The sequence below is a fragment of the Microcebus murinus genome, chromosome 12 (assembly GCF_040939455.1).
Source record: "Microcebus murinus isolate Inina chromosome 12, M.murinus_Inina_mat1.0, whole genome shotgun sequence".
Lineage (NCBI taxonomy): Eukaryota > Metazoa > Chordata > Mammalia > Primates > Cheirogaleidae > Microcebus > Microcebus murinus.
This window is the reverse complement of record NC_134115.1, coordinates 87,477,820-87,505,279: the sequence shown is the minus strand read 5'-3', so window position 1 is coordinate 87,505,279 and position 27,460 is coordinate 87,477,820. Positions and strand designations below refer to the sequence as shown.

Below are 27,460 nucleotides of genomic sequence, written 5' to 3'. Positions count from 1 at the left end.
TGCAGATGGTAAGAGCACCCTGCGCTCCGGGTGAGGGTTCAAGAAGATGAAGTGTGTTCAGCTCTCAGCAGAGTGCAGCCCACAGCTGGTGCCCCCTAAATGTTACTTATCCTTCCTAGAATCATGGAACCACACCAGGCAGGGCTGAGGCCCCTGGGATGATTTCCAGCACAGCTCCCCTCTGGAGAGCAAGGCTGCTTGGGAAAGAAGGCTTGAACGAGAAACTGCATTCAGAAGTCATTTTTATTCCGTGTCTTACACCATGATGATCAGAGTTCCATCAGAGAGGAGAGACGAGTGAGAAGCCAGACTTTCTGGCTGAGGGCCACCTCGAGGGGGAGGTTGTGTTGGGGCAGCAGGAGGCAGAGAGACAAAATCTTGGGGAAGCCTCCCATCCAGCCCAGGCTGCCGCCCCGTCACTTCTGCCTCTTGCCTGCTGTCCTCGGGGCTGAGGGCAGACACCCACAGGAGGAAAGCCTGAGCGGGGAGACACGACTTCCCCATTGCAGCTGGGAGGCCAAGCACGGCACTAGTGTTTCAGCCAGAGCCCACTTGGCGGGGGACAGGGCCCCAGCCCTGAGAGGGCCTTTAGGTATACAGTGGGGGGAAGGGCAGCTCAGCTGTTGGCTGGAGCCTGCAAAGGACAGAGGAGATGAACTTGAGATGCCAGATCACTGCTCCCAGGCTCCAGGGTCTCTTCGGGGACCGTCTGGGGCACACACCCCCACCCTGCCACCTACCAGTTCTCTGGGCTCCAGACAGTGCCAGAGGTGTCCATGAGGTGGAATGTATAGGCGTGGCGCGAGCGGGCGGAGAGGTTCTGCTCACTCTTGTGCACCACTTCTCCGTGGATTAGGACCAGGGCCCCTGGCGGGGACAGCAGGTCAAAACACCAGCCCCACATTCCCCCTCCCTGGGGCAGGAAGGGACATGGGTGCTCCTACCCAAAGTGGGTCGTGGCCCCCTCCGTCCACATTCCCTTCCCTGGAAGCTCGGATATCTGCAGCCTGCTCCAGGGCCAGAGGCTGTGTTGCTTAGATGTGGGTTGCCCAGGATCAAGTTCCCTCTGCTGTGGCCTTGGCAAGCCTTAGGAAGGGCCTCCCCTCTGTACTGTGCCTGTCCTCTGGGACCTTCATGGTGACTCTCAGTTGGACCTCAGTTTTCCCTTTTCCTTGAGGAAGAGGGGGACTGATAGCCGACATTTGTTGAACATTGTGGTGCACCACGTAGATTCTTATTTTGTTGTTATGAGACAGAATCTGGCTCTGTTGCCCAATTCGAGTACAATGGTATCAGCCTACTCACAGCAAAACTCCTCGGCTCACGGGATATTCTTGCCTCAGCCTCCCAAGTAGCTGGGACTATAGGTGTGCACCACCACGCCCAGCTAATTTTTTCTTTTTTTTTTTTTTTTTTTTAGTAGACACAGTTTCTTGCTCTTGCTCAGGCTGGTCTCGAACTCCTGATCTCAAGCAATCCTCCTGCTTGACCTCCCGGAGTGCTAGGATTTCAGGTGTGAGCCACCGTGCCCAGCCTAACCACGTGGATTTTATGATATTTATTATAAACATCATTTCACTGACTTCTCACTTGATAATTAAGGAAACTGAGGCTCAGAGGGTCAGCCATTTGCTCAGAGCAGCAGCCTGTCAGTAGCAGAGTGTGGGTTTTAGCCTGACCAGGGCAAACTTGCTGATAACCACCCTGCTTCCTGACTTCCCAGTGCCGTCCAGCCCGCTGCCTTCTCTCTCTGTGACTTCACTACCCTCAGATGACCTTGAGGAAGCCTCTTAGACACTGGGTGGTGGAGCAAGTGCGGACCCGTGGACACAGATGGCCCCCTGCCTCCCTGCCCTCTGCATCCTTCCTACCTCTGCCCACAGGCGTGGGCACAAAGAGGCTGTTATCCCGGTCGGGCTCGGCCCCCAGGAAGCTGATGCCAGACGCCGAGCCAGCAGGGGCCCGGACCATCCTTCTTGACACACCACCTGCAGGCCAACATGGAGCTTTGATCCCTTTTCTCTGGGTCCCTCTCCCTGAGGGGTAGGGATGGGGCAGTGCGGGCGGGCAGGGAGGGGCAGAGGTCCTCACCGGTGTGGGAGCCAGGGATGAACCAGAGACAGCCGTTCTCCAGCGTGGCGTCCTCCAGCGCAAGCCAGATGCCCAGCACCCGGCCCAGCGGCTCCGTGTACAGGAAGGTGGCATCCTGGTGAGGGGTGACTGCAGCAGGCCCGCCTGGGGGTGAGGAGCTGTCCCCTTTGCCCAGTACCACCTCCCCTTGGCCTCCTTTCCCACTCCTCAGTCCTCCCCAAGCCCTCCAGGGCCAGCCTTTCCTGATCAGTTAGAATCTCACCACTTCCTAGCCCAGGAACTCCAGGCAAGAGATTTCACCCCTCAAAGCTTCAATTTCCTAAACTGTAAAGCAGCCCCAACGGTAACTTCCCTCATGGGTTGCTGGAGGATGTATTAAAAGAACTTAGACAGGGCCCAACATTTAATTGCTTGCCAAAAAGCAGCTGCTCTGGTTTATTAATTCCAGCCAGGTAACTAAAGCCACTGGTTTTTGTATTTGTTCTTTTGAGACAGGGTCTTACTCTGTCACCCAGGCTGCAGTGCAATGGTACGATCATAGCTCACTGCTGCCTCCAACTCCTAGGCTCAAGCGATCCTCCCACCTTAGCCTCCTGAATAGCCAGGACTACAGGTGTGTGCCACCGTACCCAGCTAATTTATTTGTAGAGACGAAGTCTTACCATGTTGCCCAGGCTGGTCTCAAACTCCTGGCCTCAAGCAATCCTCCTGCCTCAGCCTCCCAAAATGCTGGGATTACAGATATGAGCCACCACATCTGGCGAAGTGACTGTTCTTAACCAGGGACTAGCAGTCCCCAGACACCAGATGGTTCACCCCATGGCATAAGGTTGGAAAGTTGGGTGTGAAGCAAGGGGCGCTATGACCAAGTGTTCACATTTTTAAAAACCTCCCCACGTGATGCCGGGGCACAGTCAGGATGGAACTGAGGAACTCAGTCTGTGGTAACAAAGTAAAGGGAGTGCTAGTCTCACCTCCTTCCTTTCTGGGTAACTGTGTCATCTGAACACCACACTTTAAGAGGGACTTGGACAATGCAGACACTGTCCAGATGGAGGTTTCCTAATGGTGGGGACTTCCAAGCATTTGGAGGAGGAATGGCTGAAGGATCTCGGGGAGCTAGACTCAGGCAGAGGAGGCTCAGGAAAGGGACAGTCCTCCTTCAGGCCTGCGCTTAGGCTGAGTGCTGGGAGCAGGGGCTGCTCACAAGGAGGCAGACTTGGGCCTGGGCCAGGAAGGAAAGGGCTGCCTGTGAGGGGCTGAGCTCCTTGTCACCAGAGGTATTTGAGCAGAAGTGGCTAATCACCTAAATGTTATCTGTGCCTTGGGTAGGGTGTGAGACTAGATCAGCAAATTCTATGCTAAAATAGTCCTCTGGGAGGCTGAAGCAGGAGGATCCCTTGAGCTCAGGAGTTCAAGACGAGCCTGAGCAAGAGCGAGACCCCGTCTCTACTAACAAAATAATAGAATTAGTTGGGCATGGTGGTGCACGCCTATAGTGCCAGCTACTTGGGAGGCTGAGGCAGGAGGTTCGCCAGAGCCCAGGAGTTTGAGGTTGCTGTGAGCTAGGCTGATGCCATGGCACTCTAGCCCAGGCAACAGACCAAGATTCTGTCTAAACAGAATAAAACAAAACAAAAAAACAGATCGTCAGGCCCATGCAGACCTACTGGCTTAGGATCTCAGGCAACAGGGCCCAGGAATCTGTACTTTTAACCAGCTGGGGGTTGCTGTCAGGTTCAGGAACCACCATGCCAAGAACTCAAGGGCTCCCTCCCAATCCTCTATTCTTGGAAGGAATGGAAGGTGGCTCCTCCACCGCAGCCCAGGCTCCAGCCTGCAGACATTGCAACAAGTGCTTTCCCTCTCTTCAAAGACCTGACAACCAATGATGTCCCCTATGTCCCACCCATGGTCTTTGCTGGGCCCCACAGCTTGCTGTCAGCTCACCTTCGCCACCAAGGTGAGGTTGCTGCAAGAGAGAGGGAGAGCCTGGTGAGGGTGGAGGACGGTGGGGAGGTGCAGGGCTTGTCCTGGGTCTCCCAGGATGCTGCTGCCCTGGCTACAGGCATTCACCTCCCAGGATTCATTCAACACCAGCTGCCGAGCACCTACTGTGTGCCAGGCCCAGGAGGGATGCAAAGAGAAAAACCACCCTGCCCGGCACAGAGCTCCCAGCCTGTGCAGGAGACAGCACGCATGTGCCTAACAAGGTCCCAGAGCAGAACGGAGTGAGGGCTAGAAGGGGAGGCTGGGACACAGGCCAGCAATTGAGCCTTTCGGCCTCAGAGTCAGACATGAGTCTCTCTTTTCTCAGGGGACCTGGAAGCCTTCTTGGAGGAGGTGGCACTGAGCTGGGCCTTGAAAGCTAGGAGCAGAGCATTTCAAGAGCAAAGAAGGGAGGTGGGAGTCCTAGGGGCCCCCTTCCCTCCTACCACCCAATTTTAACTGAGCACCAACTAAGTGCCAGGTGCTTTAGCCAGAGGAGACCAATTTTCTATGTTCTCCTACCAACATAATAATAATTCCAGCAGCTTTTGGCCCATTGTGAGGAAGGGCTTAGAATGAGCAGTCTGCTCATTTTACAGATGGTAAACTGAGGCCTGGAGAGGGCAGGGAGCTCACCTTAAAGATGTACATGCTCTGTATCACCACGGGCATCTGGAGGCCCAGACTTCTGGCCACGGCCTGGAGAGGGGCGGAGGTCACGTTGCCAGCCTGCCCCCACACACACCTGGCCCACCCTCCTACCCTCACCCCCACCTCTGCTCACCTGCACCTTGGGGGAATGTGTGATGCTCCTGAAGACAGGGTCGTGGGCGTGCAGTGCTGCGGGACAGAGGCAGGCTGATGGGCCAGTCTTGGGCTCCATGTGTCCCTCCCACACCTAGCTCTGGGCACCCAGACTCAGGCCTCTGACAGTCTCACCTATGTTGTGTGCATTAGACTTTATGCTGGTTTATAACCGAGTAGTGGGCCCCACAGGTGCCTTCATCCCACCCCAGGCCCTATGCCACCTGTGACCTGATTCTTGACCTCTGGCCATCTGGGAAGCTCACACCAGCCCTGACTCTGCTCCACGCTCAGAGGACTAAGGGTTCCAAGGGGCCGATCAGTTGGTTGCAATCTCAGTACTACCACTTACTCTGTGTGACCTCAGGTCACTATTTCTCTCCTGTCAGCCTCAGTTTCCTCCTCTGTCAAGCGGGGATTTGAAGAACAGCTGTGCCGCTCAGGGCTGCTGCAGGACTCCATGGGCAAAGGCATGTGCAGCAGTAGCCCAGGGCTCGGGCAGGGACAGTCACTTGTCATCATTCTTTGCTATTACTATCGTTATTACAAAATGTGAGGGTTCAATGTACTTAATGCCACTGAATTACATCCTTTAAAATGCTTACAATGGTTCGTTTTATGTTATGTGTATTTTACCAAAACTTGTTTACAAAGCTACCAAGATATAACATCAAGTTTAAAAATAAGCAGTCTACAAAACAAATTATAACGTATGATCCTGAAAAAAAGGTGAGGGTTTCTGTACTTGGTTTCGGAGTCTCAGAACGGGAGCACGTCAGCATGTCAGATGTAAGGAGGCTGCAGGAAGATTGGCCCCAGCCGCTCCCCTGTGCCTGGCGCCTGGGTTATGCCATTTGGACCTCCTCTTATGCCACTTGGTCCCTCAAGTGGACCTCCTCTTCCCAGTGCTGTGGTGGCAGTGTCATATGATTAGCATCACGAGGTATAGAAGCCCTAAGGCCAGAGGGAAACCTGGATCCAAAATGTCATTTGCCCGATGACTAACTTACTATGGGCTTTGATTAAGGCTCCTAAATGCTTCAGGCCTCAGTTTCCCCATTTTCTTTCTTGCACCCCCAGGCCCCTGCTTACCGTGGCCAATTTTGTTGATGGATTTCTCTGGAGGGACCAGGAAATTTCCTGTGGCACAAAGAACCGAAGAACTACTAGAGTCCAGTCTCCCACGGAGATCTGGCCTCAGCACCCTCCCAGCCCTGGGGGTGGGGGAATGCTCGAGTCCAGCCCACCCTCGCCATAGCTCCCACACATCTCTAGGGCCCCCAGCTCCAAACCTTTCTTGTCAAAAACGCCTTTCTCAAAGAAGAATCGAATCTTGTCGCCGCTGCTCAAGAAATACTCCGTGCTGCCCTGTGGAAAGGGGCCATCGAGGGACTGGCAGAGCTCCCTGGGGACGGAGCTGGGCCTGGCAAGGGGGGGCAGGATGCCTTCCCACCCCCGCAGGGTCACAGATCCCCAAGGAGGCGCACAGACTTGTCCACTGAGGCACAGTGAACCAGCACCCCAACTGCCTGGAAGCACAGCCCAAAGCTGCTTTGCTCAGAAACCTCTTATTGTGACTCAGAACACAGCCACCAGAGTCTAACAGGGCTGTTCCCAGGCGGCCTTGAGCCCCACGTTTTACCTCTCAAAGCCTTGATTTCCTCATCTGCAAAAGCGGAATAATAATAGCACTGACCTCCCTGAATTATCGGAGGCTTCAGCTAGAGGCTGAATCTTACAGCAGCTGAGAGCACAGACTCTGGAGCTCAAATACTTGGGTTTAAATCCCAGCTCTGGCTTCCTTTCGGCCGGAGCCGCCATCTTCCAGTCATTTGCCAAAATGGCGAACCCAGGGAAAGAGGAGAGACACCTATACATGCTCTCTAGGCCTTTTAGAGAACATGGAGTTGTTCCTTTAGCCACATACATGTGAATCTACAAGAAAGGTGATATTGTAGACATCCAGGGTGTAGGTATTGCTCAAAAGGGCATGCCCCATAGACATCACCATGGCAACACAGGAAGAACCTACACTGTTACCCAGCGTGCTGTTGGCATTGTCGTTAACAAACAAGAGCAAGATTCTTGCCAAGAGGATTAATGTGCGTATTGAGCACATTAAGCACTCTGAGAGTGGAGATGGCTTCCTGAAACGTGTGAAGGAAAATGATCAGAAAAAGAAGGAAGCCAAAGAGAAAGGTACCTGGGTTCAACTGAAGCGACAGCCTGCTCCACCCAGAGAAGCACGCTTTGTGAGAACCAATGGAAAGGAGCCCGAGCTGCTGGAACCTGTTCCCTATGATTTCATGGCACAAGCAGTGTACAAAAGACTCCTGGACTTTAAAAAAAATCCCAGCTCTGCCACTTCTTGGCTGTGTGGCCATGACCACTTTACTGAACTTCTCTGGGCTTAGTTTCTTCACAAAATATAGATGCCATTAATGGTACCCATCTCCCAGGGTGTGTAAGCATTCCAAGTTGGTGTATATATAGCACTAGAACTGTCTTTGGAATATGCTAAGTACCATGTATTTGTTATTATTATTATTACTACTGTTACTACTGCTATATGTAAAATACTCAGCAAGGGCATGGCTAAATACTCAATAAATAAATAAGCCATTACTCATCTTTTTCTGTTTTCTTAACAGTCATGTTTTAAATTTCTTAGCAGCATATGAAGACGATGCTCCAGGAAGATGCCTCGTGTTTCTCCTTATGGCTTAACCAACCTCGACTGCTGCCGTACGGCTCTCCCTCCTCGGTGGGAAGCAAGGATAGTATTCAACCTTTCTGTTTTGTACATGCAGACTGGGCCTACCTTTCTGTGTGGCCACGTGACTCGAACCCAGTGGCACCGACTCCCTACCTGGATCCCCATGTGGCCACAGCCCCCCACTCCCTCTGGCCCATGCCCTGCCTTTTCAAAACCCTTCCGAGGGAAAACTAAAAGTTGTTTTCAACATTCCTAGCAAGTCTGCAGCAGGATCGGGATGAGGGAAACAAGTCAGGGGGCATAGTTGTTAATAATATTCAAGATAATGATGCTGAACATGTGTACAAGATTTTACTTGCCTCGTTTATTCATGAGGGAAACCAGTAAGATGTTACAACTGGTTCAAAGGAGAATTCCAGGAACCACACGTATATAGACAATAAGGAATGATGGAATGGATTTACAAATCAGTTCCAAACTGCTCTATCCACAGGGCAGGAATTGCATTCCCTAGGACCCAGTCCATATCCATTTCTATGGACAAATGTCCTGTGCATTGTTTTCAGTTTTCTATAACTTACACAGTTGTACAATAACGCAAAGACCACGAAGGGTGGCTGTAACCGGGAAGGGAGAGAGAGACAGGACACCCACCATTCTTTTCCCCCCATGATATCGATAGTGAATATTGAGGGTTTTACTGGGTGCTGGGCCCGTGCAGAGCTTTCTTTGCCTGTGTTACGGAAGGAGACATATGCGCTCTGTTCCCACATTTCTCCTAGCCCCCAGCACACTGGTCACTGAAGGCAGCTTGAAGGGCACAAGATTCAGCCCTCCTCCCTCCTGGAACCCTTGGGTAGCCCGACTGTCCTTGGCAGCAGGACCCGTCTCTGCTTTCCCCACCTGGAAAGCAGGCATGCAGCAAATGAGACCAGCTGTTTGGCGGAAACTGTCATTCTGTCACCTCTTTTCCTTCTCAAGACCCCATCCGGCTGGCGCATCCCTGGGATGCACGGCTTCCGGCTGCTGTAATTCCCGTCGCGCCCAGCAGATGGCAGGCGCTCCCCGGCGTGAGTGTGAGCGAGCGCCTCCAGCTCCCCACCTGGGCACAGCCGGGGACTGGGAGACAGACAGGCTCCTACACTCAGACCGGGAAGGGTTAAGAGAACTGTGCGGGAGACCCCCAGGCTCAACTTGTCCATCTCACACTGTGCTGTGCCCTGCTGTGTGACACACTAGGTCACTTGGGGAAGCACCCAGAGTTCCTAATCTGGCTGTGGGCTGAGGCGTGCACAGGTGGGCCCCTCATAAGCATGGCCTTGTTCCCAGTGGCTGCCGCAGAGAGGCCTTTTGTGGCGGGAGAGCTACTGAGGAAGCACAACAGAGTGGGGAACAGCAGGGACTTGGTCTCAAACAGATCTGCGTTCAAATCCTGACGACTGTGTGGTTTGGGGCAAGAGATCTGAGCCTCATTTTCCCCACCTGTCCAATAGGACTATAATCCCTATACTACGAATTCACAGTGAGGAGGGAAAGAAAGACGTGCTCCCCCTGGGCCTTGGGGTCCTCCCTACCAGGCTGCCGCTCTGGCCTGGGACTGAGCCCCTCATCATGGACCAGATCCCAACCCCATCTGCCCAGGCACCTACCTGGGCTCGAATCTGTTCCTCTTCCTGGGTGGAAAACTCTGTGCGACAGTGGAGAGGGACATCCATCTCGGCCACTATCTCGCCAATCCTCTGCTGCATGGCCACACACTCGTCTGCAGACAAGAATCCTTCCAGCACCAGGAATCCATCGTCCCGGAACTGCAGGCAGGAGTGAGACTCGGGTTTCCCCTGTCCTCACACTCTCCTTATCACCCATGTTGGAGCTATGTGAAGGTGAGACCAAGCTCTTGTTGACTGCTCTGTCCCCCAACCCAGGCATGGAGCCTGGCACCCCGTCAGCAGCCATTCATACTGGCTGCTTGAGTGAAGGAAGAAGGGGGGGGCTGCCCCCGCCCTTCCCCTCCAGCAGGCTTGGGGTGCAGGGAAATACCTCATTCAGATGAGGTATCCAACTCATCCTGACTGAGCACCTACTGTGTGTGAGACATGGTTCCAGGAGCTGGCGGGACGGCTCTGAGCAAGCCAGCCACCACACCTGCTGTCCTGGAGCTTACAGTCTGGTGAAGGAGACCAGCACCACATCACAAACTGCGCTGCCTGCAGGGAGGGAGAGGATGGCTGATGCAAACCAGCCGGGGGAAGGAGAAGGGTCTCAGGGCAGCAGCTCTGAGGCAGTGGCGTGGCATTTGCAGAGCAGACCACCAGGATAAGACGAAGGGCATTCCAGATAGAAGGAACAGAGTAGGTGAAGCTCCTGAACGTGGGAGGAAGAGGAGGAACTGGGAATGGATGGAACACAGGGCAAGGGGAGGGTGGAAGGGGAGGTGAAAGGGGGCTGGGCTGGGCCAAGTGGGGAGCTGGACTTTACTCTGAGTGCAGGGTGGGTGGGGGGGCACAGCAAATGGCTTATTCTGATTTGCCTCTAGTCCCCTCATTCTGAGGCTACTGAAAAGATATGGGAAGAATGAATACCTACATATTTGCGTGCAGAGCATGGCAAAGTCTTAGCCTGAACAGGGACATTGGACGCCACCCCTTGCTTCACCCCATGAAGTGTCTTATTTCCCATTGCTGACACCACCGCCCCATGGTGGGATGTCCAGCTCTGGCTTCCGCACACCAGATATTGGAACATTCATGAACACCCAGCGTGGGCTCTTCTGTCTGCATGTTAGAAATTCAGTCATGTCAGTGTTAAGCTAAAAATGACCTCCTTGCAAACTGTGCATACCCTCGATCCAGTCAACACACTGCCTGGAAGGCCCCTCTTAAGATTAGGAAATCAGGGAGCAAACATGTATGTGTAGAGCATCTGCTGAGCCTTGCCCAATGACAGCAATAATTGGGAACAACCTAAATGCCTGGCACAAGGGACTAGTTTAACGAAGCGTGGCATATCTGTCTGGAACATGACGTGATAAAAATCAGGTTGTAGGAAAGCATTCACTGACATAGGAATGACATATACGGATACATTGTGAGAGGAAAAAAGGTCAGATGCAAGTAAGTATCTGGGCACTGTGAGAACTTGGCCAAGTGTGTTTCTCTCTGGGACACTCACACTATTAAATGGGGACAACAGCAGAGCCTCATTTGCAAAACTTGGCAGGACCAGATGCGTGGTAGCTGTTATGATGGACATCGAAGCAAAGATTCTAGGGCTATGTACCAAAATATTAACAGTTTCAGCACAGAACTTTATGAGTGGTTTTTTACAAGTCTGTTGCTCTAATTCCCATGTGTCAGCCTTTCCTGTTTGCAGAACTGGGACCCAGGAGGATGACCTCCCACCCCCTCCCGGCCCCACCTCCCACACCCAGGGCCGGGCCTGGCTGATTCCAAGGCTTTATTCTGGTTTTGGTCATACACACACACACACCCTGGGTCCTGTGACATGGACTCCCCAGGCTGTGTGTGCAGAAGTTGGGGCGATGGTTTGGAACCCAACCCTCTTGAAACTGCCCTTGCAAATTGATAAAGGGGTGCAAGGTGAGAACTGTGGTAAGGGCCTAGCTAAAAATAAGGTACAGGTCCACCTAAAAATAATATTAGCTACTGTCCCCCAATATGCTACTCTGGAGCCACATAGCTGGTGGTCTTAGCTTTCTCCATAGATAACATCACCTTTTTGAAAACTAGGGGTAGTTTCTGAGTATCTTCCAGGTCCCGAATTACAGTGGAACGGCTAACCCACCCATAACCCACCCAGACCAGCAGCCCATACTGAGGAACTGACTCAACTGGTCTTGTGAACCCCATCCAAGAACCTGGTCAGCAAAGAAGACAATTTCTACAACCCTATGGTTCTGCCCCGAACCCCGCCAATTAGCAGACACAATTGCCTACATAAAAACTGTCTTTAAAAACCCTATTTCCCAAATTCTCCTGTCTCCCCACTTAGCACTGTGCAGGATAAACCCTTCTCTGCTATAAACCCTGCTGTCTCAGCATTTTGCTTCCTCTTGGGCAGAGGACAAGTGAACCTGGTTGGGTGGCAACACTCTGGGCTTCTGTAAAATGGCAGGGGCTGGGTTGAGTTCCTGAGACTACTGGAGGCCACAAGGGCCCCCAATTCTCACCTGACCCTCCCAGCTACCACCCTGCAGACTCCTACCTTCTGGAGTTGTGAGGGGCTCAAGCCTGCCATGGGGACAGTTGCAGGAACAGGCGGCTCTGGGTGTCCGGGGCTAGGGAGGACTAAGTTCAGGAGGAGGGGCCTGGCACGAGGCTGGGAGGACTTAACACTTCCCTACTCAGAGAAAACCCAGTCCCACATCCAGCCCTCCTCCCCTAACAGACCAGGCCTCCAGGCTGAGCTCCAGCCCCACCCGCCAGGAGGGTGTTGTCTCTGCCCTCCCCCCTCCCCCCACCCCCTCCCCCTACTAGTCCAGGATTTGCCTTCTCCCACTTCCTTCCTGGTTTTTAACCACTCCCTCTGGGTTTCTTTCCAGAAAACACTCCTGGCCATTGCATACCAAGTACCCAGAAGTTGTGCTCTGAGACTGCACATGAAAGCAGCTGGCTGGCAGGAGGACACCTGAGTCTCAGTCTGGGTGCCACCATTCGCTGTAACCGAGGAAAGTCTGCCCTCCCTAGTGCCCTGTCTGGGCAGGAGACCTGCGGGTCAGACCTGCCCTGAGTGGCTCTGCATTCCTGGGTCCTGAGAGAAGTGCCTGGGCCCCTGGGGCTCTGATCTGAAGTCCTCTAAGTCCTGAAGGATTAGGGAGGGAGTAACCATCCCTCTGCAGCTCAGGAGGCAGAGATAAGGGATATCTGGAAAGAGGAAGGGCCAGAGAGACGGGGCCTGGGTCTCCAGAGTGAGGGGGAGAGAGAGATGGCTCCTGTTATGGCCTCAGGTCAGAACACCTGCAAGTGCCACCACCACTGTCTCTCAGCCAGTCCTGCTCAGCCACTGAGAGGGCCACTCTCTAGCTCTGAAATGCCAGCCAGTGGCCTTCCCTGAAATGACGCTTTGTGAATGGCAAAGGGTCAGAGTGTCTCAGGAGTGAGCATGGGGACACTGCTCAGCCTTTGAGAGCCTTGGCCCTAAGTCAAGTTGTGTTTTTTGGGACACTGCACTGAGAGTTGCTGCTTTGTCCAGGCGTCCAGGTTTCCGAGGGCTTTCGGGAGGGGCGAGTCCAGCCAGGCATTGAGGCCAGGCCAGGGAGCAGGCAGAAGACAGAACCATGAGACTCAGTGGAGGCAGGGTGTGCCCCCCGCTGTCCTAGACTGATGCAGCCACCCCCAAGGAACACCTGCCATGTGCCAGGTACACGGTGAGGTCCTCGTGCTGAGCAGCATTGCCCCTGGGAACCCCCACAAGGCTGGTAGTGGAGGTTCTGTGAGGCAGGCTGGGTTTGAGGCCCAGATGTTTGGGGCTTACCTTCCCCATCTGCAATTTGGGGACAATAGAAAGACCCCTGTGAGCCGTGAATAGACACATGCCTCACTGCTGATAAAGGGCTTGGCACCGGGCCTGGCACTAAGTGCCTACCAACCGGAGTTATTCACCAAATGTTAGCAGGAGCTGTTCTGGGTGGAATATGAAGATTAAAAAAAAATGCTTTGCGGCTGTGCACGGTGACTCACGCCTCTAATCCTAGCACTCTGGGAGGCCAAGGCCAAGGATCACTTGAGGTCAGGAGTCCGAGACCAGCCTGAGCAAGAGTGAGACCCCATCTCTACTAAAAATAAAAAATAAATAAATAAAAATAGCTAAGCATGGCGGGTAGCACATGCCTGTAGTCCCAGCTACTTGGGAGGCTGAGGCAGAAGGATCGCTTGAGCCCAGGAGTTTGAGGTTTGCTGCGAGCTAGGCTGACGCCATGGCACTCACCTGGGCAACAGAGTGAGGCTCTGTCTCAAAAAAAAAAAAGGTTTTGGGCTTCCCCAAGTTTTCCAAATTGCTGCTACAATCACAGAAAAGACTGCCACTGTGGTTTCAGGCAGAGTGGAGAGCACTGGGTGGGTGGGGTGGGGGGAACAGGAGAGGCTTGGCCTCCCACTGTTTGTTCATTCCGCTCAGCTTTCGGAAGTGGGTGGGCGGTGTTTCTACATGGTTGTTTTTTCCAAAAGTTAACCAGCTCCAGATCAACTGTCCTGCCCTGGGCGCTGGGAAGCCCTAAGGCCAGGGTAGGGGTAAGAGTGGGGTAGTGGGTGGAGGTTGGTGGGAATATTACCATACCAGACTGGAGGGGAAGAACCAAAGAGAAAAAAAGAGGGTCTTAGAGGTGGGTGGCCATCAAGTTGCTCAGCCTCCCTGTCAGAAAGCCCAAGACAGGGGTAGAAGAGGGAGGGTCTTGGCTTAGGCCTGAGGGGTCAGAGTCTTTGTGGACCGAGGAAGGGTAGACTCTGGCCTGCTCCAGAGGAGGTGCCCAAGCAGCAACACAGGCCAAAGTCAAATATGATGGCCTTTCTTCTTCATCCAGAAATTCCTGCTGCAGGGCACCCATGCTGGCCCAGCACAAGGCTTCTTGGTCCAGGAGGAAAATATCAGACAATTTATTGGGTAGAAGGAGCCAGGCCCTCCACTAAAAAAACTCCACCTACCTACATAATCATTATCATTCCTGAATCAATCCTGTAAGTTTGCCATTATCACCCTGATTTCACAAATGAGAAAACTGAAGCCTCACATGAAACCTATGGCAGAACTGAGATCTGAAGGCAGCTCTGGCTACCTCCCTCAGCCTCTGCCCTTGACCCAGTACCTTCAGCAGGCCCCAGAGGGGCTGGGAGCAGAGCCAGGCCTTCTTGTGGTGGCTCAGCGCACCCCTGTAGAACCCGAGCTTTGCTATTGGAATTGCAAGGACCTCTGAGCCCACGGAGTGCAAATGCCCATTATATAGAGTAAGGGTCCTCAAACTTTTTAAACAGGGGGCCAGTTCACTGTCCCTCAGACCGTTGGAGGGCTGGACTATAGTTTAAAAAAAAACTATGAACAAATTCCTATGCACACTGCACATATCTTATTTTGAAGTAAAAAAACAAACGGGCAGAAACACCACATGTGGCCCGCGGGCCGTAGTTTGAGGGCGCCTGATATAGATGGAGACACGGAAGCCATGGGAGGGAAGGGATCTGCCCAGCTTCAGGCACGGGAAGCCCGAGCTGGGACAAGGACCCAGGACTACTGGCTCCCGTTCCACTGCCTCCTTTCCCAGCCCCTGCCCATCCAAACCCATGAGGGCCCAAACCACAGGTGACTGGGACAGCAGAGAGTGCTGACTGTGGGCAGCTCCCTGGGCAGAGGGAACTAGTCCATAGATGCCCAAGAGATGGGCACAAGCAGTCCCGTTGGCACGGCCAGGCAGGCTTCACAGAGCAAGGGAAGGGTCCCCCCATGACAAGGAGACCTCCAAAGGCTACTTTTTGTTATAGATTTATTTGATATTGGAACCGAGTCTACAAGTTCAGACCCACAGGTAACGGATTGCTTCGTGGTTGTCAGAGGCTAGTGTGCATTATTTCTGAGGATTACATACAAGACACGACACAGAAAACAGATGGACAGACTGATGGACATAATCGTTAAGACAACAGACGCTAAAACGTGCCTTAGTGTCCACGTGATTGATCCAAGGTGGGGACCCTTCTAAGGTGGGGACCCGAGTGATTGATCTATAGCAGGGTGGCTTCCTGCCACCAGGCGCTGAATGGGCTACGTGTGCACTAGGCGCCTGGGACAGAAACGGGCTTGGAACCAGAAACTGGGGAGCCTGCCCTCCCAGTGGTGACCTCCCTGTGCCCAGCCCCACCTCCGAGTGTCTGCTCTTCATGAAGAAACAGGTGGTGACAGGGCTGATGTAAGCAGCAGAGGCCTGTGGTGGCCCTGGGCAAACCCGTGACACGTGACGTGGGGAGACAGAGTCCAGGCGCAGTAGCTCTTCTTGGCTCCTTAACACTGTGCATGAAGAGGGGCGCGGGGGCGAGGGGGGAGAGGAGGATGAGCACCGTTCATCCGGGGATTAGCCAACCCAAGTCTCCTCCCTTCTTGGCAGCTCCAGAACATTCCCTTTGGCCGACAGCCACAGAAATGAGCGCCTGCCAAGACACATGGAGGAGAAAGAAAACAAGACACCAAAAAAGCCTAAAAAACAAACAAAATCCCCGCCCCAGGAGAGGAGAGGAACAAACAGAACTCCTGGACCAAGGTCACACCGGATTCGGGAGACATCCTGCACCCCGCACCCCAGGGAGAGGAAACACGATCCGTGTCTCGCCCCTTTGCTCAAGGAAACTGCTACCCTACCCTGAGACTCCAACTCACTGGCCTTTAGTGTCTTTTTAATTTTTTTAGTTTTTTTTCTTTTTAATACCCAAATCATCAATTTTTAAAGCTTAAAAAAAAATTTTTTTTTTTTTTTGCTTAAAAAAAAATCTAAAACTGCCACACAAACTGATGAGGCAAGCCCCAGGCCTGGCCTTTCCGCCTGGTGGCCTGCTGTCCCACAGGCCACCAGAGCCCAGCTTGGCACCAATGGGGCAACCGTCCTGCGGCTGGCTTGCCCTGGACTGCTTTGTTCCAGTCTGGGTGGGCGCCAACTGCTGGCGGCATTGCTAAGTAAGAAGGGGAAACAGCCCACCCTTCCTCGAACACCTCCCATCTGGGCTGAACTTTTTGGGAATGTATAAGTTATCTGGACGAAGGAGGTGGGAGGTGGAAAAAAATAAATACCAAGAGCTCAGTCCCAGGGCCTCCAGCGTCGGCTCAGCCTCCGGGGCGGAGATGGCCTCCAGAGAGGAGATCCAGTTGTCCACATACTGCACTCTGAGCCTGACCAGGTCTCTGGTCTCTCCGACAGGCGCCTACCCTGAGGGGCTTGAGTCTCAGAGGGAGAAAAGGGGCCAGCCCCGCAGACACTGTCCTCTCGCTCTGGCCCGACTCACATCTGGTCCCAGGCTCCTGCCCAGCCAAGAGGCTGGCCTGCTTGTCTAGGAGCTCCGGGAGGAACAGGGCCTGGCCCTCCTGGCCAGGACTCCCACTGCTGGCTGCTCTGGGCCGGCCCGCACTCAGGCCTGCTCCTTGTCGGCCCTCCACAGCCGCTCCTTCACCTCGGGCGGCAGTGTGTTGAATAGGTCCTCCTCCACCACCAGGCCGCTGCGCTTGAGCAGCGGGCACTCGCCCAGCTCCACGGGCAGGCACTCCAGCCGGTTGCCCCGGAGCTCGATCTGCGTCAGGTTGGTGAGCTCGCCCACCCGCGAGGGCAGCGACTGCAGCACGTTGTTGCCCAGGTGCAGGGCCCGCAGCTTCCGGCACTGGAAGAGCTCCGGAGGGAGCGCCTCGATCTGCAGGGGAGGAGCAGGCGGTGAGAGTGAGGTGGGTGCCTTTGGGTTCCCTTCCATCCTTCCCCCAGGCGTCCTTTTCAGATCCCCATTTCCGCTCCCCCGGCCCCAGGCCCCAGCACAGTCTGCGCCAAAGTCTGGCCAACTGTCCACCTGTGCGGCAGGTCTCGGCTCTTGCAGTCACTTCCTTTAGGAAGCTTTCTCAACCTCCTGGGTCCCATGGCAACCACACCCCCCTCACAGCACTGATCTTTCCATCTGTCACCCCGGGACTGTGGCTCTTAGAGGGTAGGCTGGACCTGTCTTGTCCCCCACTGTCTCCCAGCACCTGGCACCAGAGGAAGTATATCGCACTGGTAAGCTATTGCCACCTGCATGCGCCAGTGCTTACCAGGAGCCAGGCTGCTGGTCCTACCCAGCTTAGGAATGACTTATGAAAGCAGAGTGGCATGCTGAGAAAATGCCACCCACTTAATTCTTTCTGAGAACGGGGGAGAGTTCACGGATGGGGTGAAAATCCCAGCTGTGTGACTGTGCCCTCCTGGACCTCAGTTTCCCCATATGTCAAGTCACAGGGTAAGCATGAGTGTAAATGGCTTACTACTGAGAGCCCCTTCCTTCTGATTGTACCAAATGTGAATACAGGAGTCTTCTCTCATCTGCAGGTTCACTTTCTGCTGTTCCAATTATCTGCGGTCAACTACAGTCCAAACTATTAAATGAAAACTTCCAGAAAGAAACAATTCATAAGTTTTTCCTGTTTTGCTTTTGTTTTTTTAGAGACAGGGTCTCACTCTATTGACCAGGCTGGAGTGCAATGGTATCATCATAGCTCGCTGCAGCCTCAATCTCCTGAGCTCAAGTGATCCTCTTGGCTCAGCCTCTCAAGTAGCTGGGACTACAGGCATGTGTCACCAAGCCCAGCTAATTTTTCTTATTTTTGTAGAGATGGAGTCTCACTGTGTTGCCCAGGCTGGTCTTGAACTCCTGGCATCAAGCAATTCTCCTGCCTTAGCCCCCCCAAAGTGCTGGGATTATAGGCGTGAACCACCTCGCCTAGCCCAATTCATACATTTTTTTTTTTTTTTTTTGAGACAGAGTCTCGCTGTGTCACCTGGGCTAGAGTACCACAGCATCAGCCTAGCTCACAGCAACCTCAGAATCCTGGGCTCAAGTAATCCTCCTGCTTCAGCCTCCCCAGTAGCTGGGACTAAAGGCACATGCCATCATGCCTGGCTAATTGTTTCTATTTTTAGTAGACATGCGGATTTGCTCTTGCTCAGGGTTCATGATAGTTTCGAACTCCTGAGCTCAAGAGGTCCTCCTTGGCCGGGCGCAGTGGCTCACTCCTGTAATCCTAGCACTCTGGGAGGCCAAGGCGGGAGGATTGCTTGAGGTCAGGAGTTCTAAACCAGCCTGAGCAAGAGCGAGACCCTGTCTCTACTATAAATACAAAGAAATTAACTGGCCAACTAATATATATATATAGAAAAAATTAGCTGGGCATGGTGGTGCATGCCTGTAGTCCCAGCTACTTGGGAGGCTGAGGCAGTAGGATCACTTGAGCCCAGGGGTTTGAGGTTGTTGTGAGCTAGGCTGATGCCACGGTACTCACTCTAGCCTGGGCAACAAAAGCGAGACTCTGTCTCAAAAAAATAAAAAAAGAAAAAGAAAAAGAAAAAAAAACAGAGGTCCTCCTGCCTCAGCCTCCCAGAGTGCTAGGATTATAGGTGTGAGCCACTCATGCCCGGCCTTTAAATTATAAGTTTTAAATTGCACACCATTCTGAGTAGTGTGATGGTCTTGCACTCTCTGGCTCCATTCTGCTCAGGATGTGAATCGTCCCTTTGTCCAGCAATCCACACTGCATCTGCTACCTGCCTGTGAGTCACTTAGTAGCTGTCTTGGTTATCAGATCAACTGTCGCAGTGTCACAGTGCTTGTGCTCAAGTAGCACAAGCTACTTTGTTATTTTATTTAACAAAGTATAAAGAGTACTATGCCTCATTTTAAAATTAAACTTTATCACTGGTATGTATGTATAGGAAAAAACATAGTATGTATAGGGTTTAATACTATCTGTGGTTGCAGGCATCCACTGGGGGTCATAGAATGTATTCCCTGCAGATAATGGGGGACAAGTGTGACAGGCTCACTCTGAGCACTGATACTATTAACTCGTTCAACCCACAAACTACCTATAAACACACTTCCCGGCCGGGCACGGTGGCTCACGCCTGTAATCCTAGCACTCTGAGAGGCCAAGGCGGGAGGATTGCTCGAGGTCAGGAGTTCTAAACCAGCCTGAGCAAGAGTGAGACCCCGTCTCTACTATAAATAGAAAGAAATTAATTGACCAACTAATATATATAGAAAAAATTAGCCGGGCATGGTGGCGCATGCCTGTAGTCCCAGCTACTCAGGAGGCTGAGGCAGGAGGATCGCTTGAGCCCAGGAGTTTGAGGTTGCTGTGAGCTAGGCTGATGCCACGGCACTCACTCTAGCCTGGACAACAAAGCGAGGCTCTGTCTCAAAAAAAAAACAACAAAAAAAACAAAAAAAACAAAACACACTTCCCATTTTACCGATGGAGTAACTGAGGCCCTAAAGAAGCCAACTTGCCCAGAGAATCTGCTGGTAAGTGGCAGAGCCAGGATTTGAACCTGGTTCAACAGCCCATGCTCTGCTAACCATCCACAGAACTGGTGGAGCAAGGAGCAAACTGTTGGGCCAGAGGGGTCCGTGCTGTGTCTCCCAGCATGCAGGAAGAGCCTCGTGAACACCAGCTCCTTCCCTGCCCTTCTGTGTGCAATCGGCTATGGACACGCATTCTTACTGGGCCTGACTCCTTCAGACATGGTGGGCAGGAGCCAGGAGCCTTGGCCCCAATCCCAAGTGAGGACAACGGAAAACTGTACGGTAACCTCTTGGGCTGCTCTATCACTGTCTCCATCCCCCTGCCAAGGAGACTGAGGCCTGGATAGGTGAAAGGCCACTTGTCCATGGTTTCGCCCTCTCAGAAAGGGAATGTAAGAGGAGATGGAAGCCTTGCTTTCTCCCGCTCAGAGCCCTGCTGTGTTCCTGTTCTGCCACAAGGGCCTATCCACTGGGATGCTCTGCAGCTGAGGACCTTTCCGCAGACTTGAACCCCAACCTTGCAGGCTCCGCAGAGAGAAGAGGAAGCACATTTTAGTCGCTCAAGTCCCTACCACAGCCACACCCATCCTCTGGACCTGTCCTTCTCTGCTGAAGTGTTGCTTGTCCATGGAAGGCTTAAAGAGTTTCCCATCACCCAACTCGCACTCTCCTGCCTCCTCAGGGACTGCAGGGGTTCCCCTGTCAGCGCTGAAATGGCCTCAGCCATCCTGGGCTTTGGAGCAGACAGCCCTCCCAGGAGACTTCTGGGGCTACGCCATCACTTCTTGGCTCCTAGCCTTCCTGCCCGACCATCCAGAAAGACACCGTCTCTCTCCTCAGTCCACCACCACCTGGCTCCTGTCCCCACCCACCCTTGACTGTCTGGCTAGAGTCACCTGCATCATTCCTTATCCACCCGACTCTCCGTGCACCGCATGCCTGCACCCTCCGGCCTGGCCCAGCCTTCCTCCTCCGCTGTCCCTCCTGGAGCGCGAGGCAGACTCTGGTTCTTCTTCCTCTCTGCTCTCCCTGGTGATCCTGTCTAGGGCCCCTCTTTACCCACGTGCCTGGGGAAAGGATGATGCCTCAAGCTTCAGGCCGATTCAACACGGTCCCCGGGATGTTCTAGGGCCCCGCCCCACACAGGACAGACCCTCGCCTCTCTGAAAACCTGTGCTTGCTCCAGCTTCTGTCTCAACGATCCTCCATCTACCCAGTGAGACCACTCCCTCCCCCACCATTTCTCAGTCCTGTGGATTCTATCTCCGACTCTATCTCCAAAGTCTCTCCCTAATCCGTCCACAAGGCCACAACTCTCCATTCCTGGCAGCCTCCCTGCCTCTCACACCCCACCCCCCTCACTGTAGCAAGAGGAACCAATCAAAACCACTAGTCAGCTCATTCCTTCATCCACACAGTCAACAAGAATTCGGTGAACTCTTGCTATTCGTCAGGTCTTGAACAAAAGAGCCAAGATACTACTAGTCTGAGCATATGGCTGGAGAGGGGATAAGACTCGAACAAAGGAGAGACACCTAAAACTGAAGTGGAGGCTCTGCTCCTCCCACCAGCCCCAGCACAGCCCTGCCCCGCCCTGCCCACCTCAAGGTTCCCTGGCAGCTCCACTCAGCCACCAGCTCTCTGTTCCTCCCAGCCAGAACCTACTAGAACCCGCTGCCTTCTGATTTCAAGATTGTTCTTTTTTAAGCACCAAAGGAGGTAAGAAAAGCTTTGTCTTTCTCTGCTGCACCTCTTTTATAAAAGGGCTTGTTCTATAAAATTTGGATTCAGTCAAAAGGACCAAGAAGGTCACAATGTGGCCTTAAGGCCGCAGGTTCCCCACCCCTGTACGAGACTCTTCCTTTCCTCCATACCTGGCTACCTCCTCCTGGTCCTTCAGGAACCAGGTGAAATCTAACCCCCCTACTCCCACCCCAGGACAACTCCTCTGTGTTCCCATGAATCTTGTGCCCCAGCGGAGCTCTGTGGCACTGTGTACTAACTGCCTGGTCACCTGTGGGGCTTGTTCATCCCCATGTCCCCAGCACCTCCCTCCGCAGCTGGACAAGTGAGCAAACCAATGAACACCCGCCTTGCAAACCAGGGGAAACAGCACCCAAGGGCTGGAGTGGCCACACTCAGCCTTCCTAGTCACCACAGTCTAAGGTGGCTTCAAGGGGCCATCACGCCCAAGGGGGAGGAAGGAGAAAGGCTCATGCATCAACCTTAAAAAGAGGAGCCTACTTGGGATTGGCCCTAGTGAACTTCTTCCCTATAAAGGCCTCTGGTGCTGCAGGAGGTGGGGACAGGATGTGATTAAGCAGTGTGCTAAACAGGGTGTCCAGAGGCTGTCCTTCCTCCGGGACAGCGTGCCTGCCGCCAGCTCCCTTCCTGAGGGGTGACCTCAGCCAACAGGCATGATACTAACTCACAAGCTTGGTGTGAGGAGCTGGGGGTGGGAGACAGGATGGAGAGTCCAACACAGTACCCCGACAGAGCAGGCATCGCAAAGAGTTGTGGGTGAGAGTCTGAACAAACTCTAGGGGCAATCTGGCTCCAACGCCGCGCTGTGGGTAAGCCACTGGGGCTCCCCTCCGTATAGTAAAGAAGCTAGGTTTGTCCAATGCATCCCAAACCTGGCTTCCCCCAGGGGACTCCAACTTTCCTGATCAGTGGGCCTGCCCCAGGCCCCACCAGAGTGAAACAATCTAAGATTTCACCTCATCCTGCTACACACTCGCATTCCTGCCTCATAATGTGGGGGAGGGAGACAAGGACTGGTCACAATCTCTAATGCATGGAGGAGACAGGCAGGCTGGCAATAAGGACTTGAGGAAGCTTGGGGGCAGAGGAAGGGGCGAAGGGTTAAACAAGTAGCCAAATGAATAAAGATGATTTTGAACAGTAAAAAAAATAAAAAAAAACTTGAGGAAGAGGACAGCTTCTAAGCTGTGAGGGATCTGGAGGGCCGGAACCCTCCAGTCTGAGTGACGCTGGAGAAGGACAGGACGGGCATTTCAGGGGCCACCTTCCTCAGCATCTGAGGCTGCCACAGATACCGTGCTGAAAATAAGACAGGGTATTATATTTATCTTTCCTCAAGAGGACACCCTAGGGCTTATTTTCAGGGGATGTGTTATTTTTTTTAAGTACAGTGCAACAATCTACATTTATTCAAATATAGTTAAGTCCTCTTCTTCTGGAACATCATCATAACTCTGCAAACTCCGAATTCCATCCTGAACTTCTTGCAACTCTATTTCCTTTAGAACCATTGGCCCCAATCTCTCATGTCGAGCACTAAAGCTCTCATGGGGCAGATGAGAAGGGCTGCTCATCTTCTTTCCTGCTCCGTGAGGAAATGCATGGGTTGTGCGGATGCGCTGCGTAGCCACACCCATCACTAGGTCTTATTTTTGGGTAGGGCTTATCTTATGCAAATGCTTGGAAATCCTGCTAGGACTTATTTTATGGGTAGGTCTTATTTTCAGGGAAACACGGTAGCTCTTGATGCTAGGACTCAGCAATGCTGGTGGGAGGCGGATGGCAGCAGTTTGCCTGGCACAGCAAGGACACAGAGCAAGTGCTTAATAAATCAACAGGGGCTGCCTTAGGGCTATTACACCACAGGCAAAGGTGGTGGCTTGGCCAAGCGCTTTGGGAGGCTGAGGCGGGAGGACTGCTTGAGGCCAGGAGTTTGAGGCTGCAGAGAGCTATGATGACACCACTGCACTCTAGCCAAGGTGACAGAGCGAGATTGTCTCAATAAAAAAAAAAAAAGGTGGTGGCTGAAGCAGCTCTCAGTCTGTCTCCAGGCCCCTGGCCTCAAGCTTCCATTCCCATCTCCTTGCTGCAAGAATCTCCACCTGAAAGTAAGGCCTAGGAAGCCCTGTAGGTCCCCAAGAGGGGCAGGCAGGGGTAGGTCCCCCCAGTGGCTGCGGCTTTGTTTCTGTTGTGAAGGCTGTACCACAAAGCCACAGGAGTACCCCACCCTGCCTGCCTCCACCAAGGTGCCCTTCGGTGGGGGCTTCCCCAGCAAAGCAAGGGACTGGTGCACAGGGGCCACCAACAGTCTCAAGGGCATCTTGAGGGCATGGCCTCCCGTACTGCCAGCAGTAATGGTCTGCACAATTTCCTCTCCAGAAAGGCAAGTGGTGACAAGCCAGCCTCATCTCAGCCCAGCTCCGCCCTTCACCAGCCCGGTGTACAGGAGGGACGTGAGCCATGCTGGGAGCTGCACCGTCTGACTTCACCTCAGCCAGCACAGGCCACCCCAATTTCTGTCTCTGGTGGATGCAGATTGGCCCCTTTGATCCAAATCTGTTCTGGAATGAGCTGAGGAAGATACCACAAGCTCTGGGCTAAGTCCTGTCTCCCACCAACTGCCCTAACAGAGAACCATGGGCCTTGGAGCTCCTGCCCATACACATCCCAGCAGGAGAAGAACCTGTTTCAAGGCCATCTTGGGGACAGGCACTGCCTGGCCATACCACCTCTCCTGGCAGAAGAACTCCGCAGCATTTTGTGGCAAAGATAGGCTCCCAAGCCCAGAGATTCTGATTCAGCAGGTCTGTGGTGGGGCCTGGGAGTCTGGATTTTTTTTTTGAGATAGAGTCTCGCTTTGTTGCCCAGGCTAGAGTGAGTGCCATGGTGTCAGCCTAGCTCACAGCAACCTCAATCTCCTGGGCTCAAGCGATCCTCCTGCCTCAGCCTCCTGAGTAGCTGGGACTACAGGCATGCGCCACCATGCCCGGCTAATTTTTTCTATATATATTAGTTGGCCAATTAATTTCTTTCTATTTATAGTAGAGACGGGGTCTTGCTCTTGCTCAGGCTGGTTTAGAACTCCTGACCTCGAGCAATCCGCCCACCTTGGGCTCCCAGAGTGCTAGGATTACAGGCGTGAGCCACCGCGCCTGGCCTGGGAGTCTGTGTCTTCAACTCCCTCCTAGTGGTTCTGAAGAACCCAGTGAGGACTTCACACCCAGGAGCATCAGCTCTCCTAGACGTTGGGGCTCCTGAGCATCCCACCACAGGCCACAGCCAGTCGCCCACCCAGCCACACACTGAGCCATGGCCGGGCCACTCACCCGGTTGGCCGTGACGGCCAGATTCTGGAGGTTCTGCAGGAGGCCAATGTCGGCGGGGAGGAAGGTCAGGTTGTTGTGGCTGAGGTCCAGGTAGCGCAGCTTGCGGCAGTAGAAGAGCTGGGTGGGGATCTTCTCGATCTTGTTGCGGTTCAGGTAGAGGCGCTCCAGGTTGGTGAGGTTGCCGATCTGGATGGGGATGTAGGCGATGTGGTTGTACCACAGCTTAAGGCAGGTGAGGCGGTGCAGGTGCTGGAAGCTGATGATCTCCTCGATCGTCTTGAGGTTGTTGTCCTTGAGATCAATCTCCTGCAGGTTGTGGAGGCTGAAGATGGAGTGGGGGATGCGCTCCAGGTCGCAGCGGATCAGCTCCAGCTCGGTAAGGTTCACCATCTTCTTGAGGCTGTTGAGGACGATGAGCTTGGTGCCCTCGTTGTTGATGGACAGCTTCTGCAGGTGCACGCCCACGTCCGTGACCACCTGCGGCAGCTTGCTCAGGTTGCTCTTGAGCCGGAGCACCTTGAGGCGCTTGAGCTCCCGCAGCCCGTCAATGACGATGTAGCGGTTGTTCTCGGCGCTCAGGTTGCCGGTCAGGTGCAGCTCCTCCAGCGTCTTCAGGCTGTAGATCCACAGTGGGATCTCCTTGATGTCAGTGAACTTGATGTGCAGTGCCCGCAGGTTCTCGCGCAGGAAGGCCAGGGCGGGAGCCTCGATCTTGGCGGCCGTGTGGTAGAGCCACAGCTCCTTGAGGCCCGTGAGCTGGGCAATGCTGGGCGGGATGGTCACGTCGGGGATCAGCTCCAGCTTCAGAACCTCCAGCTCCACCAGGTCAAACACGGTGTCCGGGATGCCGCTGAGCATGAACAGGTGCAGCTCCAGCTTGTCCTGTGCGTTTTTGGTGAGCCGCTGCCGCAGCTTGTCTAGCGTCCACTCGTTGTTGAGGTTCAGCTGCCGCAGCTTGTTCTCACTCACCTCCGACAGGAAGACGGCGAAGCGCTTGGAGTACAGAGGGTCGTACTGGTCGATGAGGTGCAGCATGAAGGCAAAGTCGTTCTTGACGTCGGGGATGTCACTGTAGCTGCTCTCCTCACGGATGGACTCGAACGAGTACTTCTTGAGGGAGCGCCGCAGCATCCACCAGAGCGTGTACATACAGATGAGGCCGTAGAAGATGACCAGGCTGATGTAGAAGGACGCCAGGATCTTGAAGAGCGTGGCCAGAGGGTGGGCGCACCGATAGGTGCGGTAGCCCGTCAGGCTCTCGATGTCCACAGTGCAGTCCACGTCGAACTTGATGTTGTGCACGTAGTAGACGGTGTAGCAGATGATGAGGATGAACTTGATCACCTTGATGATGGTCTGCCGCATGTAGAGGCGGTACACGATGTCCCCCTCCTCCACGTGGGTCCGGAACTTCTTTACCTTCTCAAACAGCGCCTTGGCCTGCTCCCCTTCCTTCTTGTCTAGTACACCTGTCTCTGAGCGGTCCACGATGCCCTGCTCGATCCTAGACTTGGTCCGCTGCAGCATGGGCACGGTGGCCTCCACGTCCTCACTGACTGTTGATGACTTCTTGTCCATGGAGCCATTCATCTTGCTGAAGGCTGGCTTGGGGTCGCTCTCCTCCACCACTGTCTCCGACAGGGCCCGTGTGGTCCAAGGTGAGTCGAAGCACTTGAGCAGGATAGACACAAAGTGCTCCAGCTTCGAGCTGGTGCGTGGGAACTTGAACCAGAAGTTGCTGCAGGCCAGGAAGATGAGAGTGTGCAGGAGCACCAGGTAAGGGAAGTATTTGGCGAACCAGTGCAGCCGGTTCTCGTAGCACACGGCATCCACATAGTTGTACTGGTGGCGGTCCAGGTCATACTTGATGCCCGTTGGGCCCGCATCAGGGCTCGGCAGGATCGTGGAATTGGGGTAAGTGGGCTCTGGGCCAGGGGCTGCCCACCCCCGGAACGAGTCGTTGCAGGAGTCCTTGGTGACCCACTTACAGGGCAGGCAGATCATCTTGTCCTGGGTGACTTGCAGTGTCCCCCCGAAGACGGCAATCATCAGCATGACGATGGAGATGTAGTCGGTGAACACATCCCACCACGGCTTCAGGATCCGGTAGGCCGGCTGTGTGTCCGCAAAGTAGCGGAGCTCTGTCACCGGAATCATGGTTCAACCTGAAAGGGACCCACAGGAGGGAGTTACCATAGGGTGGCCTGGCTCTCTGGGGACCCAGGGTCAGGAAAAGAAGACAATGGTCCATACTTCCACATTGAATCTAGCTGGGAGTCAAAGCCTGGCCACTCCATAGGCCAAATGCCCTTCTGCAGAAACCATGTGGTCACCTGTGGGCTGGAAAACCACCCCGGAGGGGGGCAGTCTACCATGTAACATACGGGAAGGCTGAGCATGTGAGGTTAGGGAACCACTGACCTCCCCAGCACAGCCTCCCTGCTCTCTGCCCTCTCCACCCCTGCATTCCAGTAAGAGCATTCAGGAATTCCCGTCTGGAGTCCACCCATTTAATGATTAGATTGAGCAGAGGGGCCTGCGTGGAACTCCCAGTTCACTCAGAACCAGCCACTGTGAAGCTGTAGCAGTGATCCAAAGGGATTTCTGCAAAGTATGAGGAAAGCAACATGCAGAAGGGGTGTAACATGAACTCACTTTTGTAAAACAAATAATGAAGTTTAAAACTTCTACATGTGTGCATAGTTACAGGTGTACAGGATTCCAGGAGCTCTCAGGGA

The 27,460-nt window shown here is 53.7% G+C and overlaps 2 protein-coding genes across 7 annotated transcripts in view; both read right to left on the bottom strand.

Moving 5' to 3' along the window:
* Window positions 1-225: 225 nt before the first annotated feature.
* Window positions 226-11,974, bottom strand: PHYHD1 (phytanoyl-CoA dioxygenase domain containing 1). Of its 3 annotated transcripts, none has more exons than XM_076009110.1 (11): window positions 11,825-11,974; window positions 9,250-9,408; window positions 6,177-6,252; window positions 5,977-6,024; window positions 4,865-4,920; window positions 4,717-4,779; window positions 4,042-4,063; window positions 2,092-2,235; window positions 1,872-1,988; window positions 741-867; window positions 226-634 (listed from the first exon to the last, which is right to left on the bottom strand). In XM_076009110.1, the coding sequence occupies exons 1-11, from the start codon at window positions 11,855-11,857 to the stop codon at window positions 589-591; spliced, it is 891 nt and encodes a 296-aa protein (XP_075865225.1). In that variant the 5' UTR covers window positions 11,858-11,974; the 3' UTR covers window positions 226-588. The 3 variants fall into 3 exon arrangements, with proteins under 3 accessions (XP_075865225.1, XP_012627627.1, XP_075865226.1); XM_012772173.3 differs by having other exon boundaries at window positions 2,092-2,220; XM_076009111.1 differs by having other exon boundaries at window positions 9,250-9,362; window positions 11,825-11,924.
* A 3,101-nt stretch (window positions 11,975-15,075) lies between these two features.
* LRRC8A (leucine rich repeat containing 8 VRAC subunit A) overlaps window positions 15,076-27,460 on the bottom strand; it is a 32,795-nt gene continuing 20,410 nt past the window's right edge. For 3 of the 4 annotated variants that reach the window (XM_012772165.2, XM_012772164.2, XM_076009106.1), the window contains 2 exons: window positions 24,723-26,887; window positions 15,076-16,998 (listed from right to left, as the gene is read on the bottom strand). In XM_012772165.2, coding sequence (XP_012627619.1) covers window positions 16,723-16,998; window positions 24,723-26,879 — 2,433 coding nt within the window. In that variant the 5' untranslated portion in view covers window positions 26,880-26,887 and the 3' untranslated portion in view covers window positions 15,076-16,722. The remainder of the gene's footprint in view (window positions 16,999-24,722; window positions 26,888-27,460) is intronic. The other variant, XR_001155854.3, reaches the window with a different exon arrangement.

Coding starts and splice junctions, on each gene's coding strand:
- PHYHD1 (XM_076009110.1), bottom strand. CDS start 11,857: ATGGCAGGCTTGAGCCCCTCACAACTCCAGAAG. Junction 9,409..11,824: donor GCCCCTCACAACTCCAGAAG/GTAGGAGTCTGC, acceptor TCCTGCCTGCAG/TTCCGGGACGATGGATTCCT. Junction 2,236..4,041: donor ACCTCACCTTGGTGGCGAAG/GTGAGCTGACAG, acceptor CCTCACCCCCAG/GCGGGCCTGCTGCAGTCACC.